Source organism: Pseudophryne corroboree, chromosome 5, assembly GCF_028390025.1.
Source record: "Pseudophryne corroboree isolate aPseCor3 chromosome 5, aPseCor3.hap2, whole genome shotgun sequence".
NCBI classification, from domain to species: domain Eukaryota; kingdom Metazoa; phylum Chordata; class Amphibia; order Anura; family Myobatrachidae; genus Pseudophryne; species Pseudophryne corroboree.
In genome coordinates, this window is record NC_086448.1 from 1,353,754 (window position 1) to 1,371,766 (window position 18,013).

Sequence of the window (18,013 nt, forward strand, 5' to 3'; positions counted from 1 at the left end):
AAAAAGAAGCAATTAATCTCTCCTTGCACAAACTGGCTCTACAGAGGCAAGATGTCCACCTCATCTTCACCCTCCGATATATCACCGTGTACATCCCCCTCCTCACAGATTATCAATTCGTCCCCACTGGAATCCACCATCTCAGCTCCCTGTGTACTTTGTGGAGGCAATTGCTGCTGGTCAATGTCTCCGCGGAGGAATTGATTATAATTCATTTTAATGAACATCATCTTCTCCACATTTTCTGGATGTAACCTCGTACGCCGATTGCTGACAAGGTGAGCGGCGGCACTAAACACTCTTTCGGAGTACACACTTGTGGGAGGGCAACTTAGGTAGAATAAAGCCAGTTTGTGCAAGGGCCTCCAAATTGCCTCTTTTTCCTGCCAGTATAAGTACGGACTGTGTGACGTGCCTACTTGGATGCGGTCACTCATATAATCCTCCACCATTCTATCAATGTTGAGAGAATCATATGCAGTGACAGTAGACGACATGTCCGTAATCGTTGTCAGGTCCTTCAGTCCGGACCAGATGTCAGCATCAGCAGTCGCTCCAGACTGCCCTGCATCACCGCCAGCGGGTGGGCTCGGAATTCTGAGCCTTTTCCTCGCACCCCCAGTTGCGGGAGAATGTGAAGGAGGAGATGTTGACAGGTCGCGTTCCGCTTGACTTGACAATTTTGTCACCAGCAGGTCTTTCAACCCCAGCAGACCTGTGTCTGCCGGAAAGAGAGATCCAAGGTAGGCTTTAAATCTAGGATCGAGCACGGTGGCCAAAATGTAGTGCTCTGATTTCAACAGATTGACCACCCGTGAATCCTTGTTAAGCGAATTAAGGGCTGCATCCACAAGTCCCACATGCCTAGCGGAATCGCTCCGTGTTAGCTCCTTCTTCAATGCCTCCAGCTTCTTCTGCAAAAGCCTGATGAGGGGAATGACCTGACTCAGGCTGGCAGTGTCTGAACTGACTTCACGTGTGGCAAGTTCAAAGGGCATCAGAACCTTGCACAACGTTGAAATCATTCTCCACTGCACTTGAGACAGGTGCATTCCATCTCCTATATCGTGCTCAATTGTATAGGCTTGAATGGCCTTTTGCTGCTCCTCCAACCTCTGAAGCATATAGAGGGTTGAATTCCACCTCGTTACCACTTCTTGCTTCAGATGATGGCAGGGCAGGTTCAGTAGTTTTTGGTGGTGCTCCAGTCTTCTGTACGTGGTGCCTGTACGCCGAAAGTGTCCCGCAATTTTTCTGGCCACCGACAGCATCTCTTGCACGCCCCTGTCGTTTTTTAAAAAATTCTGCACCACCAAATTCAAGGTATGTGCAAAACATGGGACGTGCTGGAATTTGCCCATATTTAATGCACACACAATATTGCTGGCGTTGTCCGATGCCACAAATCCACAGGAGAGTCCAATTGGGGTAAGCCATTCCGCGATGATCTTCCTCAGTTGCCGTAAGAGGTTTTCAGCTGTGTGCGTATTCTGGAAAGCGGTGATACAAAGCGTAGCCTGCCTAGGAAAGAGTTGGCGTTTGCGAGATGCTGCTACTGGTGCCGCCGCTGCTGTTCTTGCGGCGGGAGTCCATACATCTACCCAGTGGGCTGTCACAGTCATATAGTCCTGACCCTGCCCTGCTCCACTTGTCCACATGTCCGTGGTTAAGTGGACATTGGGTACAACTGCATTTTTTAGGAGACTGGTGAGTCTTTTTCTGACGTCCGTGTACATTCTCGGTATCGCCTGCCTAGAGAAGTGGAACCTAGATGGTATTTGGTAACGGGGGCACACTGCCTCAATAAATTGTCTAGTTCCCTGTGAACTAACGGCGGATACCGGACGCACGTCTAACACCAACATAGTTGTCAAGGACTCAGTTATCCGCTTTGCAGTAGGATGACTGCTGTGATATTTCATCTTCCTCGCAAAGGACTGTTGAACAGTCAATTGCTTACTGGAAGTAGTACAAGTGGGCTTACGACTTCCCCTCTGGGATGACCATCGACTCCCAGCGGCAACAACAGCAGCGCCAGCAGCAGTAGGCGTTACACGCAAGGATGCATCGGAGGAATCCCAGGCAGGAGAGGACTCGTCAGACTTGCCAGTGACATGGCCTGCAGGACTATTGGCATTCCTGGGGAAGGAGGAAATTGACACTGAGGGAGTTGGTGGGGTGGTTTGCGTGAGCTTGGTTACAAGAGGAAGGGATTTACTGGTCAGTGGACTGCTTCCGCTGTCACCCAAAGTTTTTGAACTTGTCACTGACTTATTATGAATGCGCTGCAGGTGACGTATAAGGGAGGATGTTCCGAGGTGGTTAACGTCCTTACCCCTACTTATTACAGCTTGACAAAGGGAACACACGGCTTGACACCTGTTGTCCGCATTTCTGGTGAAATACCTCCACACCGAAGAGCTGATTTTTTTGGTATTTTCACCTGGCATGTCAACGGCCATATTCCTCCCACGGACAACAGGTGTCTCCCCGGGTGCCTGACTTAAACAAACCACCTCACCATCAGAATCCTCCTGGTCAATTTCCTCCCCAGCGCCAGCAACACCCATATCCTCCTCATCCTGGTGTACTTCAACACTGACATCTTCAATCTGACTATCAGGAACTGGACTGCGGGTGCTCCTTCCAGCACTTGCAGGGGGCGTGCAAATAGTGGAAGGCGCATGCTCTTCACGTCCAGTGTTGGGAAGGTCAGGCATCGCAAACGACACAATTGGACTCTCCTTGTGGATTTGGGATTTCAAAGAACGCACAGTTCTTTGCGGTGCTTTTGCCAGCTTGAGTCTTTTCAGTTTTCTAGCGAGAGGCTGAGTGCTTCCATCCTCATGTGAAGCTGAACCACTAGCCATGAACATAGGCCAGGGCCTCAGCCGTTCCTTGCCACTCCGTGTGGTAAATGGCATATTGGCAAGTTTACGCTTCTCCTCCGACAATTTTATTTTAGGTTTTGGAGTCCTTTTTTTTCTGATATTTGGTGTTTTGGATTTGACATGCTCTGTACTATGACATTGGGCATCGGCCTTGGCAGACGACGTTGCTGGCATTTCATCGTCTCGGCCATGACTAGTGGCAGCAGCTTCAGCACGAGGTGGAAGTGGATCTTGATCTTTCCCTAATTTTGGAACCTCAACTTTTTTGTTCTCCATATTTTATAGGCAGAACTAAAAGGCACCTCAGGTAAACAATGGAGATGGATGGATTGGATACTAGTATACAATTATGGACGGACTGCCACGGTTAGGTGGTATAAAAAAACCACGGTTAGGTGGTATATATTATAATAATAATACAATTATGGATGGACGGACTGCCTGCCGACTGCCGACACAGAGGTAGCCACAGCCGTGAACTACCGCACTGTACACTGGTTGATAAAGAGATAGTAGTATACTCGTAACAACTAGTATGACACTATGACGGTATAAAGAATGAAAAAAAAACCACGGTTAGGTGGTAGGTATATAATAATAAATAATACAATTCTGGTCGGACGGACTGCCTGCCGTGTGCCGACACAGAGGTAGCCACAGCCGTGAACTACCGCACTGTACTGTGTCTGCTGCTAATATAGACTGGTTGATATTTAAAGAGATATTAGTAGTATACAACAATACTATACTGGTGGTCAGGCACTGGTCACCACTCCTGCAGCAAAAGTGTGCACTGTTAATTAATATAATTGTACTCCTGGCTCCTGCTAACAACCTGCAGTGCTCCCCAGTCTCCCCCACAATTAATTATAAGCTTTTAATTTATACATTGATGACTGTGCAGCACACTGGGCTGAGCTGAGTGCACACAGACTGAGTCACACTGTGTGACTGACTGTGCTGTGTATCGTTTTTTTTTTCAGGCAGAGAACGGATATAGCAGAGAGAAGTGAACGGATATATTATATTAAATAAAAGTTAACTAGCAACTGCACTGGTCACTGACTGTGGTAAACTAACTCTGTCTGCGACTCTGCACAATCTCTCTCTATCTAATCTATCTATCTCTATTCTAATGGAGAGGACGCCAGGCACGTCCTCTCCCTATCAATCTCAATGCACGAGTGAAAATGGCGGCGACGCGCGGCTCCTTATATAGAATCCGAGTCTCGCGATAGAATCCGAGCCTCGCGAGAATCCGACAGCGTCATGATGACGTTCGGGCGCGCTCGGGTTAACCGAGCTAGGCGGGAAGATCCGAGTCGCTCGGACCCGTGGAAAAAAAAGTGAAGTTCGTGCGGGTTCGGATTCAAAGAAACCGAACCCGCTCATCTCTACTCCCCACCACGCTGTATATTACACACTTACATAGCTCCCCACCACGCTGTGTATTACACAGTTACATAGCTCCCCACCATGCTGTATATTACACACTTACATAGCTCCCCACCACACTGTATATTACTCACTTACATAGCTCCCCACCACACTGTATATTACAGTTACATAGCTCCCCACCACGCTGTATATTACACACTTACATAGCTCTCCACCACGCTGTATATTACACAGTTACATAGCTCCCCACCCCGCTGTATATTACACAGTTACATAGCTCCCCACCACGCTGTATATTAAACAGTTACATAGCTCCCCACCACACTGTATATTACACAGTTACATAGCTCCCCACCACGCTGTATATTACACACTTACATAGCTCCCCACCACGCTGTATGTTACACACTTACATAGCTCTCCACCACGCTGTATATTACACAGTTACATAGCTCCCCACCACGCTGTATATTACACACTTACATAGCTCCCCACCACGCTGTATATTACACACTTACATAGCTCCCCACCACGCTGTATATTACACAGTTACATAGCTCCCCACCACGCTGTATATTACACACTTACATAGCTCCCCACCACGCTGCATATTACAGTTACATAGCTCCCCACCACGCTGTATATTACACACTTACATAGCTCCCCACCACACTGTATATTACAGTTACATAGCTCCCCACCACGCTGTATATTACACACTTACATAGCTCCCCACCACGCTGTATATTACACACTTACATAGCTCCCCACTACGCTGTATATTACACAGTTACATAGCTCCCCACCATGCTGTATATTACACACTTACATAGCTCCCCACCACACTGTATATTACTCACTTACATAGCTCCCCACCACACTGTATATTACAGTTACATAGCTCCCCACCACGCTGTATATTACACACTTACATAGCTCTCCACCACGCTGTATATTACACAGTTACATAGCTCCCCACCACGCTGTATATTACACACTTACATAGCTCCCCACCACACTGTATATTACTCACTTACATAGCTCCCCACCACGCTGTATATTAAACAGTTACATAGCTCCCCACCACACTGTATATTACACAGTTACATAGCTCCCCACCACACTGTATATTACACAGTTACATAGCTCTCCACCACGCTGTATATTACACACTTACATAGCTCCACACCACGCTGTATATTACACAGTTACATAGCTCCCCACCACGCTGCATATTACACAGTTACATAGCTCCCCACCACACTGTATATATTACACAGTAGCATAGCTCTCCACCACGCTGTATATTACACACTTACATAGCTCCCCACCACACTGTATATTACACAGTTACATAGCTCCCCACCACGCTGCATATTACACAGTTACATAGCTCCCCACCACACTGTATATATTACACAGTAGCATAGCTCTCCACCACGCTGTATATTACACACTTACATAGCTCCCCACCACACTGTATATTACACACTTACATAGCTCCCCACCACGCTGTATATTACACAGTTACATAGCTCCCCACCATGCTGTATATTACACACTTACATAGCTCCCCACCACACTGTATATTACAGTTACATAGCTCCCCACCACGCTGTATATTACACAGTTACATAGCTCCCCACCACACTGTATATTACACAGTTACATAGCTCCCCACTACGCTGTATATTACACACTTACATAGCTCCCCACCACGCTGTATATTACACAGTTACATAGCTCCCCACCACGCTGTATATTACACACTTACATAGCTCCCCACCACACTGTATATTACTCACTTACATAGCTCCCCACCACACTGTATATTACAGTTACATAGCTCCCCACCACGCTGTATATTACACAGTTACATAGCTCCCCACCACACTGTATATTATACAGTTACATAGCTCCCCACTACGCTGTATATTACACACTTACATAGCTCCCCACCACGCTGTATATTACACAGTTACATAGCTCCCCACCATGCTGTATATTACACACTTACATAGCTCCCCACCACACTGTATATTACTCACTTACATAGCTCCCCACCACACTGTATATTACTCACTTACATAGCTCCCCACCACGCTGTATATTAAACAGTTACATAGCTCCCCACCACACTGTATATTACACAGTTACATAGCTCCCCACCAAACTGTATATTACACAGTTACATAGCTCCCCACCACACTGTATATTACACACTTACATAGCTCCCCACCACGCTGTATATTACACACTTACATAGCACCCCACCACGCTGTATATTACACACTTACATAGCTCCCCACCACACTGTATATCACACACTTACATAGCTCCCCACCACGCTGTATATTACACAGTTACATAGCTCCCCACCAAACTGTATATTACACAGTTACATAGCTCCCCACCACACTGTATATTACACACTTACATAGCTCCCCACCACACTGTATATTACACACTTACATAGCTCCCCACCACGCTGTATATTACACACTTACATAGCTCCCCACCACACTGTATATCACACACTTACATAGCTCCCCACCACGCTGTATATTACACAGTTACATAGCTCCCCACCACGATATATATTACACAGTTACATAGCTCCCCACCAAACTGTATATTACACAGTTACATAGCTCCCAACCACGCTGTATATTACACAGTTACATAGCTCCCCACCACGCTGCATATTACACAGTTACATAGCTCCCCACCACGCTGTATATTACACAGTTACCTAGCTCTCCACCACGCTGTATATTACACAGTTACATAGCTCCCCACCACGCTGTATATTACACAGTTACATAGCTCCCCACCACGCTGTATATTACACACTTACATAGCTCCCCACCACACTGTATATTACACAGTTACATAGCTCCCCACCACACTGTATATTACACAGTTACATAGCTCCCCACTACGCTGTATATTACACACTTACATAGCTCCCCACCACGCTGTATATTACACAGTTACATAGCTCCCCACCACACTGTATATTACTCACTTACATAGCTCCCCACCACACTGTATATTACACACTTACATAGCTCCCCACCACACTGTATATTACTCACTTACATAGCTCCCCACCACGCTGTATATTAAACAGTTACATAGCTCCCCACCACACTGTATATTACACAGTTACATAGCTCCCCACCAAACTGTATATTACACAGTTACATAGCTCCCCACCACGCTGTATATCACACACTTACATAGCTCCCCACCACGCTGTATATTACACAGTTACATAGCTCCCCACCACGCTGTATATTACACAGTTACATAGCTCCCCACCAAACTGTATATTACACAGTTACTAAGCTCCCAACCACGCTGTATATTACACAGTTACATAGCTCCCCACCACGCTGTATATTACACAGTTACATAGCTCCCCACCACACTGTATATTACACACTTACATAGCTCCCCACCACGCTGTATATTACACACTTACATAGCTCCCCACCACACTGTATATTACACACTTACATAGCTCCCCACCACGCTGTATATTACACAGTTACATAGCTCCCCACCACACTGTATATTACACACTTACATAGCTCCCCACCACGCTGTATATTACACAGTTACATAGCTCCCCACCACACTGTATATTACACACTTACATAGCTCCCCACCACGCTGTATATTACACAGTTACATAGCTCCCCACCACGCTGTATATTACACAGTTACATAGCTCCCCACCACGCTGCATATTACACAGTTACATAGCTCCCCACCACGCTGTATATTACACAGTTACATAGCTCCCCACCACGCTGTATATTACACACTTACATAGCTCCCCACCACACTGTATATCACACACTTACATAGCTCCCCACCACGCTGTATATTACACAGTTACATAGCTCCCCACCACGCTGTATATTACACACTTACATAGCTCCCCACCACACTGTATATTACACAGTTACATAGCTCCCCACCACGCTGTATATTACACACTTACATAGCTCCCCACCACGCTGTATATTACACAGTTACATAGCTCCCCACCACGCTGTATATTACACAGTTACATAGCTCCCCACCACGCTGCATATTACACAGTTACATAGCTCCCCACCACGCTGTATATTACACAGTTACATAGCTCTCCACCACGCTGTATATTACACAGTTACATAGCTCCCCACCACGCTGCATATTACACAGTTACATAGCTCCCCACCACGCTGTATATTACACAGTTACATAGCTCCCCACCACGCTGTATATTACACACTTACATAGCTCCCCACCACGCTGTATATTACACAGTTACATAGCTCCCCACGACACTGCATATTACACACTTACATAGCTCCCTACCACACTGTATATTACACACTTACATAGCTCCCCACCACACTGTATATTACACAGTTACATAGCTCCCCACTACACTGTATATTACACACTTACATAGCTCCCCACCACGCTGTATATTACACAGTTACATAGCTCCCCACCACACTGTATATTACACAGTTACATAGCTCCCCACTACGCTGTATATTACACACTTACATAGCTCCCCACCACGCTGTATATTACACAGTTACATAGCTCCACACCACACTGTATATATTACACAGTAGCATAGCTCTCCACCACGCTGTATATTACACACTTACATAGCTCCCCACCACGCTGTATATTACACACTTACATAGCTCCCCACCACGCTGTATATTACACACTTACATAGCTCCCCACCACACTGTATATTACACAGTTACATAGCTCCCCACCATGCTGTATATTACACACTTACATAGTTTCCCACCACACTGTATATTACTCACTTACATAGCTCCCCACCACGCTGTATATTAAACAGTTACATAGCTCCCCACCACACTGTATATTACACAGTTACATAGCTCCCCACTACGCTGTATATTACACACTTACATAGCTCCCCACCACACTGTATATTACACACTTACATAGCTCCCCACCACGCTGTATATCACACACCTACATAGCTCCCCACCACGCTGTATATTACACAGTTACATAGCTCCCCACCACACTGTATATTACACAGTTACATAGCTCCCCACCACACTGTATATTACACAGTTACATAGCTCCCCACCACGCTGTATATTACACAGTTACATAGCTCCCCACCACACTGTATATTACACAGTTACATAGCTCCCCACCACGCTGAATACTACACACTTACATAGCTCCCCACCACGCTGTATATTACACAGTTACATAGCTCCCCACCACACTGTATAATACACACTTACATAGCTCCCCACCACGCTGTATATCACACACCTACATAGCTCCCCACCACGCTGTATATTACACAGTTACATAGCTCCCCACCACACTGTATATTACACAGTTACATAGCTCCCCACCACGCTGTATATTACACACTTACATAGCTCCCCACCACGCTGTATATTACAGTTACATAGCTCCCCACCACACTGTATATTACACAGTTACATAGCTCCCCACCACACTGTATATTACACAGTTACATAGCTCCCCACCACACTGTATATTACACAGTTACATAGCTCCCCACCACACTGTATATTACACACTTACATAGCTCCCCACCACACTGTATAATACACAGTTACATAGCTCCCCACCATGCTGTATATTACACACTTACATAGCTCCCCACCACACTGTATATTACTCACTTACATAGCTCCCCACCACGCTGTATATTACACACTTACATAGCTCCCCACCACACTGTATAATACACAGTTACATAGCTCCCCACCATGCTGTATATTACACACTTACATAGCTCCCCACCACACTGTATATTACTCACTTACATAGCTCCCCACCACGCTGTATATTAAACAGTTACATAGCTCCCCACCACACTGTATATTACACAGTTACATAGCTCCCCACTACGCTGTATATTACACACTTACATAGCTCCCCACCACACTGTATATTACACAGTTACATAGCTCCCCACCACACTGTATATTACACAGTTACATAGCTCCCCACCACACTGTATATTACACAGTTACATAGCTCCCCACCACGCTATATATTACACAGTAACATAGCTCCCCACCACGCTGTATATTACACACTTACATAGCTCTCCACCACACTGTATATTACACACTTACATAGCTCCCCACCACGCTGTATATTACACAGTTACATAGCTCCCCACCACGCTATATATTACACAGTAACATAGCTCCCCACCACGCTGTATATTACACACTTACATAGCTCTCCACCACACTGTATATTACACACTTACATAGCTCCCCACCACGCTGCATATTACACAGTTACATAGCTCCCCACCACGCTGTATATTACAGTTACATAGCTCCCCACCACACTGTATATTACACAGTTACATAGCTCCCCACCACGCTGTATATTACACAGTTACATAGCTCCCCACCACGCTGTATATTACACACTTACATAGCTCCCCACCACGCTGTATATTACAGTTACATAGCTCCCCACCTCGCTATATATTACACAGTTACATAGCTCCCCACCAAACTGTATATTACACAGTTACATAGCTCCCCACCACGCTGTATATTACACAGTTACATAGCTCCCCACCACGCTGTATATTACACAGTTACATAGCTCCCCACCACACTGTATATTACACACTTACATAGCTCCCCACCACGCTGTATATTACACACTTACATAGCTCCCCACCACACTGTATATTACACACTTACATAGCTCCCCACCACGCTGTATATTACACAGTTACATAGCTCCCCACCACGCTGTATATTACACACTTACATAGCTCCCCACCACGCTGTATATCACACACTTACATAGCTCCCCACCACACTGTATATTACACACTTACATAGCTCCCCACCACACTGTATATTACACAGTTACATAGCTCCCCACCACGCTGTATATTACACACTTACATAGCTCCACACCACGCTGTATATCACACACTTACATAGCTCCCCACCACACTGTATATTACACACTTACATAGCTCCCCACCACACTGTATATTACACAGTTACATAGCTCCCCACCACGCTGTATATTACACACTTACATAGCTCCACACCACGCTGTATATTACACAGTTACATAGCTCCCCACCACGCTGCATATTAAACAGTTACATAGCTCCCCACCACACTGTATATTACACAGTAGCATAGCTCTCCACCACGCTGTATATTACACATTTACATAGCTCCCCACCACACTGTATATTACACACTTACATAGCTCCCCACCACGCTGTATATTACACACTTACATAGCTCCCCACCACGCTGTATATTACACAGTTACATAGCTCCCCACCACGCTATATATTACACAGTTACATAGCTCCCCACCAAACTGTATATTACACAGTTACATAGCTCCCCACCACGCTGTATATTACACAGTTACATAGCTCCCCACCACGCTGCATATTACACAGTTACATAGCTCCCCACCACGCTGTATATTACACAGTTACATAGCTCTCCACCACGCTGTATATTACACAGTTACATAGCTCCCCACCACGCTGTATATTACACAGTTACATAGCTCCCCACCACGCTGCATATTACACAGTTACATAGCTCCCCACCACGCTGTATATTACACAGTTACATAGCTCCCCACCACGCTGCATATTACACAGTTACATAGCTCCCCACCACGCTGTATATTACACAGTTACATAGCTCTCCACCATGCTGTATATTACACATTTACATAGCTCCCCATCACACTGTATATTACACACTTACATAGCTCCCCACCACGCTGTATATTACACACTTACATAGCTCCCCACCACACTGTATATTACACAGTTACATAGCTCCCCACCACACTGTATATTACACAGTTACATAGCTCCCCACCACGCTGTATATTACACAGTTACATAGCTCCCCACCATACTGTATATTACACACTTACATAGTTCCCCACCACGCTGTATATTACTCACTTACATAGCTCCCCACCACGCTGTATATTAAACAGTTACATAGCTCCCCACCACACTGTATATTACACACTTACATAGCTCCCCACCACGCTGTATATTACACAGTTACATAGCTCCCCACCACGCTGTATATTACACTCACATAGCTCCCCACCACACTGTATATTACACAGTTACATAGCTCCCCACCACGCTGTATATTACACAGTTACATAGCTCCCCACCACGCTGTATATTACACAGTTACATAGCTCCCCACCACGCTGTATATTACACAGTTACATAGCTCCCCACTACACTGTATATTACACACTTACATAGCTCCCCACCACACTGTATATTACACACTTACATAGCTCCCCACCACGCTGTATATTACACACTTACATAGCTCTCCACCACACTGTATATTACACACTTACATAGCTCCCCACCACGCTGTATATTACACAGTTACATAGCTCCCCACCACGCTGTATATTACACTCACATAGCTCCCCACCACGCTGTATATCACACACTTACATAGCTCCCCACCACGCTGTATATTACACAGTTACATAGCTCCCCACCACACTGTATATTACACACTTACATAGCTCCCCACCACACTGTATATTACACACTTACATAGCTCCCCATAACGCTGTATATTACACACTTACATAGCTCCCCACCACGCTGTATATTACACTTACATAGCTCCCCACCACGCTGTATATTACACACTTACATAGCTCCCCACCACACTGTATATTACACACTTACATAGCTCCCCACCACGCTGTATATTACACACTTACATAGCTCTCCACCACACTGTATATTACACAGTTACATAGCTCCCCACCACGCTGTATATCACACACTTACATAGCTCCCCACCACACTGTATATTACAGAGTTACATAGCTCACCACAACACCGTATATTACAAACTTACATAGCTCCCCACGACACTGCATATTACACAGTTACATAGCTCCCCACCACACTGTATATTACACAGTTACATAGCTCCCCACCACGCTATATATTACACACTTACATAGCTCCCCACCACGATGTATATTACACACTTACATAGCTCTCCACCACACTGTATATTACACAGTTACATAGCTCCCCACCACACTGTATATTACACAGTTACATAGCTCTCCACCACGCTGTATATTACACACTTACATAGCTCCCCACCACGCTGTATATTACACACTTACATAGCTCCCCACCACACTGTATATTACACACTTACATAGCTTCCCACCACGCTGTATATTACACACTTACATAGCTCCCCACCACGCTGTATATTACACACTTACATAGCTCCCCCCACACTGTATATTACACTTACATAGCTCCCCACCACGCTGTATATTACACTTACATAGCTCCCCACCACACTGTATATTACACACTTACATAGCTCCCCACCACACTGTATATTACACACTTACATAGCTCCCCACCACGCTGTATATTACACACTTACATAGCTCTCCACCACACTGTATATTACACACTTACATAGCTCCCCACCACGCTGTATATTACAGTTAAATAGCTCCCCACCACACTGTATATTACACAGTTACATAGCTCCCCACCACGCTGAATATTACACACTTACATAGCTCCCCACCACACTGTATATTACACACTTACATAGCTCCCCACCACGCTGTATATTACACAGTTACATAGCTCCCCACCACGCTGTATATTACAGTTACATAGCTCCCCACCACGCTGTATATTACAGTTATACCCCTATTACACCACCACCTAATAACACGGGTTATTACACATAAGCATGCATAACCTGTGTTGTTGTGCGGTGTAAATGGGCCCAGTTGGAATAATACGGGTCAAGTGACCTGGTATTCCAATTTGGGTAGTTTGCGGGCTTGAACGCAGGTTCATCCCGGCAAGCTGTGCTGTTTAATTGGGAAGATGGGTCGTATCAACCTGGCTCCCGTTCAGTGTATTCAGTCATGTGATCTCCAAGCACCGCCCCCGCAATTTGCCGGGTTGGAATCTGCGGTGGGAAAGGAGTTGCCCCTGGGATGCTCCTGTGTCAAGATCCCAGGTGCGCCCCGAATCAGTTGGTATAAAAGGTATTACAGAGCATCACACTCAAGCCACGCCCCATTTTCATCACAGTAGGGGCGTGGCCAGTGCTCCGTCACCTGCTGGTCTCTCTCCCATGAACAGATGCTGCGCGCATGCACAAGAGAGAGATGGGAGGTATGAAATCACTTACCATTCTCCTGGGGTTTCTCCATCCTCACAGCACTGAAATGGAACAGAAGACAGATTATCCTTATATCACATAGCATACAATATATATCACACAGCGCGTATCACACAGCGCGTATCACACAGCACGTATCACACAGCACGTATCACACAGTGCACAGCGCATATCACACAGCGCGTATCACAGTGCACAGCGCGTATCACACAGCACGTATCACACAGTGCACAGCGCATATCACACAGCACGTATCACACAGTGCGTATCACACAGCGCGTATCACACTGTGCATAGCACGTATCACACAGCGCACAGCACGTATCACACAGCAAGTATCACACAGTGCACAGCACATATCACACAGTGCACAGCGCGTATCACACAGTGCACAGCACGTATCACACAGCACGTATCACACAGTGCACAGCGCATATCACACAGCACGTATCACACAGTGCGTATCACACAGCGCGTATCACACTGTGCATAGCACGTATCACACAGCGCACAGCACGTATCACACAGCAAGTATCACACAGTGCACAGCACATATCACACAGTGCACAGCGCGTATCACACAGCACGTATCACACAGTGCACAGCACGTATCACACAGCGCGTATCACACAGCACGTATCACACAGTGCACAGCACGTATCACACAGCACGTATCACACAGCGCGTATCACACAGCACGTATCACACAGCACGTATCACACAGCGCGTATCACACAGCACGTATCACACAGCACGTATCACACAGCACGTATCACACAGCACGTATCACACAGCGCGTATCACACAGCACGTATCACACCTTGCACAGCACGTATCACACAGCACGTATCACACAGCGCGTATCACACAGCACGTATCACACAGCACGTATCACACAGCGCGTATCACACAGCACGTATCACACAGTGCACAGCGCATATCACACAGCGCGTATCACAGTGCACAGCGCGTATCACACAGCACGTATCACACAGTGCACAGCGCATATCACACAGCACGTATCACACAGTGCGTATCACACAGCGCGTATCACACTGTGCATAGCACGTATCACACAGCGCACAGCACGTATCACACAGCAAGTATCACACAGTGCACAGCACATATCACACAGTGCACAGCGCGTATCACACAGTGCACAGCACGTATCACACAGCACGTATCACACAGTGCACAGCGCATATCACACAGCACGTATCACACAGTGCGTATCACACAGCGCGTATCACACTGTGCATAGCACGTATCACACAGCGCACAGCACGTATCACACAGCAAGTATCACACAGTGCACAGCACATATCACACAGTGCACAGCGCGTATCACACAGCGCACAGCAAGTATCACACAGCACGTATCACACAGTGCACAGCACGTATCACACAGCACGTATCACACTGTGCATAGCACGTATCACACAGCAAGTATCACACAGTGCACAGCACGTATCACACAGCACGTATCACACAGCACGTATCACACAGCGCGTATCACACAGCAAGTATCACACAGCGCACAGCACGTATCACACAGCAAGTATCACACAGTGCACAGCACGTATCACACAGCACGTATCACACAGCACGTATCACACAGCGCGTATCACACAGCAAGTATCACACAGCGCACAGCACGTATCACACAGCACGTATCACACAGCACGTATCACACAGCACGTATCACACAGCGCGTATCACACAGCGCGTATCACACAGCGCACAGCACGTATCACACAGCGCACAGCACGTATCACACAGCGCACAGCACGTATCACACAGCGCACAGCACGTATCACACAGCGCGTATCACACAGCGCGTATCACACAGCGCACAGCACGTATCACACAGCGCACAGCACGTATCACACAGCGCACAGCACGTATCACACAGCGCACAGCACGTATCACACAGCGCACAGCACGTATCACACAGCACGTATCACACAGCACGTATCACACAGCACGTATCACACAGCACGTATCACACAGCACGTATCACACAGCGCGTATCACACAGCGCACAGCACGTATCACACAGCGCACAGCACGTATCACACAGCGCACAGCACGTATCACACAGCGCACAGCACGTATCACACAGCGCACAGCACGTATCACACAGCGCACAGCACGTATCACACAGCACGTATCACACAGCGCGTATCACACAGCGCGTATCACACAGCGCACAGCACGTATCACACAGCGCACAGCACGTATCACACAGCGCACAGCAAGTATCACACAGCGCACAGCACGTATCACACAGCGCACAGCACGTATCACACAGCGCACAGCACGTATCACACAGCACGTATCACACAGCACGTATCACACAGCGCGTATCACACAGCGCGTATCACACAGCGCACAGCACGTATCACACAGTGCACAGCACGTATCACACAGCGCACAGCAAGTATCACACAGCGCACAGCACGTATCAGACAGCATACAGTACAGTATGTCTCACTGAGATCACACTATATATATTATATATACAGTATATATATATATATATATATATACACATACATACACACAGTATATATATATATATATATATATATACACATAAAAAACAGTATAGGGTATGTATACACACACATCAAACAGTGGGGCAGATGTATTAAGCCTGGAGAAGGCATAAAGAAGTGATATGCCAGTGATTAGTGCAAGGTGATAACACACAAGCCAGCTCCTGTTAATTTACATATTGGAGCTGATTGGCTGGTGCGTTTATCACCTTGCACTAATCATTTCCTTATGCCTTCTCCAGGTTAATACATCTGCCCCAGTATAATATATACAGTGCCTTGCTAAAGTATTCACCCCACTGGCTCTTTACCTATTTTGTTACATTACAACCTGTAATTTATTTATTTTTTATCTGAATTTTATGTGATGGATGTGCACAAAATAGTCTAAGTTGGTGATGTGAAATGAGAAAAATGTATAAAAAAAAGTATTTTTATAAATAAAAATCTAAAAATAGGCATGTGCATATGTATTCACCCCTTTTGCTATGAAGCCTTCAAAAGTTCTGATGCAACCAATTACTTTCAGAAGTCACATAATTAGTGAAATGAAGTCCACCTGTGTGCAATCTAAGTGTCACATGATCTCTCAGTATAAACACACCTTTTCTGAAAGGCCCCAGAGGCTGCAACACCATTAGGCAAGAGGCATCACACCATGAAGACCAAGGAGCTCTCCAAACAAGTCAGGAACAAAGTGGTTGAGAAGTACAAGTCAGGGTTGGGTTATAAAAAAATATCCAAATCTTTGCTGAACCCCCGGAGCACCATCAAATCATCATCATCTTCAAATGGAAACATGGTACCACAACAAACCTGCCAAGAGAGGGCCGGCTACCAAAACTCACAGACCGGGCAAGGAGGGCATTAATCAGAG

The 18,013-nt window shown here is 46.1% G+C and overlaps 1 protein-coding gene across 1 annotated transcript in view; it reads right to left on the reverse strand.

Moving 5' to 3' along the window:
• Positions 1-18,013, reverse strand: part of FOXH1 (forkhead box H1) — a 232,059-nt gene that overhangs the window by 136,345 nt on the left and 77,701 nt on the right. Inside the window, exon 2 of the mRNA XM_063924731.1 lies at positions 14,588-14,619. Coding sequence (XP_063780801.1) covers positions 14,588-14,609 — 22 coding nt within the window. The 5' untranslated portion in view covers positions 14,610-14,619. The remainder of the gene's footprint in view (positions 1-14,587; positions 14,620-18,013) is intronic.